We start from the raw sequence: 2,395 nt of genomic DNA, 5'->3' as shown, positions 1-2,395 counted from the left end.
AAAAAATGCTTGAAATCTCTGTGTTTTCACTTCAATAACTACTAATTAGTTAAAGTTACAATCATTTTGACTGCTCAGGCAAAAACTTCAAAGTGTTAACTTCACATGGAGCCTAATCTTTAGTTTGAACCACAAAAGGCTGAAGAATAGCATCTAATTTAATTTGGGTACGTCTTTTCCAGGCTTCTTGAGCTTTTTGAGGGCGAGTGGTAAGGGGTTAATATTAGGATTAATCAAGTTTTTTTTAATGAACTTAGATAAGGCCTTTCTGCTCAATCCCAACTTTTTTCTAGCCCCAGCAATTGGAATGTCCTAGTTGCTATCAAACTTAGGTTCTTTATAAAAAGCCATGCAAGCTTATTTTTTTACTGCACAATTGTTTTTTGTGTACCCCATAAAATATTTTTAACACATACTATATTTAGTTTGGTTTAAAATGTTCACTTTGCATATCAATTTATTTAATAATCTGGGAGCAACTAAATAGCAAGATTCCGGATACAAGGATGGAAATAGATTTTATTTTATTTTGCAGGATGGCCTGGCTCTGTCTTAAAGATAGGGCTGAAGAGCTCTGTCATCTGGGGGAAGCTCAGTGTAGAGTCGCTCCTTCCCTGTATCAATTAGTGATTTGGGCATCTAATTAGGAAGCCTTTGGGCACCTCCTTTTGGAAGTTTTCAGGGCATGTAACATTAGGAGGAGACTCTGGGACAGATACAGAACTCACTGGAAGGAAAAAAATATTCTCTCTGGCCTAGGAATGCCTTAGGATTCCCAAGGAAGAGCTGGAGAGTGTTTCTGGGGCAAGGGATGTTTAGGTTTCCACTTGCCCCTGCGACCTGTCAACAGATAAGCAGCAGAAAATGGATGGTTTGATGGATGGCTATACTTCACATATAAAAATATTGAGCTAGGGTTTTATATGGTAGTAGCTCACATACTCTAAGTGTGACATCTCACAGTGTCCCATGATACTGTATTGTGCAAAATGTTTTTTTCATGGTTTGATCAAAACAGATACAATACCATAATATTTCTATATAGGATCTTAGTTATGGCTTTTAGCTACTGCTTTGTTTGTTTTAAGTTTGAGCTACTGTTTTGTTGGTCTTAGCATTTAGAAACTGTTATGCTCATTATGATTGTTACTCTGATCATTTTAGCTTTAACAACTCAAGTTTCTGCTTCTTTAACTGATTTCAGCAAGGTCAGTTTATGCTGCATTAGCAGAAAATGCAAGTTCTCTAGTCGTTCATAACTTCACACACAGAACCCCACCTCAGTTTTACCAGAGTATCATTTTAATACTTTTGCATCCAAAAATTCTTTTGAGGTACATAATTTTCACCTAGCAATCAGCACACACATAAAAATTCAAAAAAGGTTAAAAAACAAAAACAACTGGACTTGTATTCTGTAGTTGTAGTTGTTTTTGTTTTTTAACCTTTTTTGAATTTTTACCATAGCCTGGATGACTGAGAATCTACACCAGCATACAGCACACACATACGCACACCCACCCACACACAGAGCCATGATAGAGAGCATGTCCCATGATGATAAAAGCCCACCTACCTCCTACAGTCATTTTGTAGGTTCTATTGAAGTGGCCGCTGACATAGCGATGCAGAAAGGAAGATTTTCCAACATTTTCATCTCCAACAACCAGTATTTTCAGAACATGTTCTTCCATTGTGTTTTTTTATGATACAGCATGTGAGACAGTTTAAGGTGCCAGAGGCTCAAAGGTCAAACAGGAAATGCACACCTGCAATTAAAAACCTTCTAAACCATATCATATTGGCATTTGAACTAAAGCTCACTATTTTATTGTTTTATGTTTTTAAATGCTAAATTTTTGCAAAAATAAATTAAAAACATACACACTAAACTAAAATTATATAGTAACTTTGTTTTTCAATAATCTCATCAATTTAAACTGAAAATATGTCTTTGAAGTTTTGAAGATATATTTTAAAGAATAAGTGTTGTCATAAATACTTCAGTGACATAAAACACACTTGCACACGACAAGAAACTCACTGAAACAGAAATCACCCCTGGCTGAAGAAAAGGGCTGTTGTTACAGGCAAGTCTGCTTGCTTTTGTTTGTCTTTCTGTTTGTAAAATATCTCATAAACCACCAGAAATATTTTAATTAAACTTTCATAATAAAAATAACAATAATAATTACACATTTTTAGCTAAAATTTGGTGTGGTATAGCTGAAAGTCATCCCCAACAGATACTTTGAGTGCTAACTGATCACACATTATCTGATTTTAAAACATTGCCATTAACTATTGAAATAAACAGTTTCTGATTGTTAGCTAAATATCTCATATACCACAACACAACTTTTAATTAAACTTACAGGAAGTAATCTCTGGATTT

The 2,395-nt window shown here is 34.7% G+C and overlaps 1 protein-coding gene across 1 annotated transcript in view; it reads right to left on the bottom strand.

Moving 5' to 3' along the window:
- The window catches only part of LOC108250108 (ras-related protein Rab-7L1), a 25,927-nt gene extending 24,169 nt beyond the window's left edge, over nucleotides 1-1,758 (bottom strand). Inside the window, exon 1 of the mRNA XM_017439825.2 lies at nucleotides 1,577-1,758. Within this exon, the coding sequence (XP_017295314.1) occupies nucleotides 1,577-1,694 (118 nt within the window). The 5' untranslated portion in view covers nucleotides 1,695-1,758. The remainder of the gene's footprint in view (nucleotides 1-1,576) is intronic.
- Between the last annotated feature and the right edge of the window lie 637 nt (nucleotides 1,759-2,395).

The sequence above is a fragment of the Kryptolebias marmoratus genome, linkage group LG8 (genome assembly GCF_001649575.2).
Source record: "Kryptolebias marmoratus isolate JLee-2015 linkage group LG8, ASM164957v2, whole genome shotgun sequence".
NCBI lineage: Eukaryota > Metazoa > Chordata > Actinopteri > Cyprinodontiformes > Rivulidae > Kryptolebias > Kryptolebias marmoratus.
The sequence above is the reverse complement of the archived record's forward strand: the minus strand, read 5'-3'. Positions and strand labels throughout refer to the sequence as shown.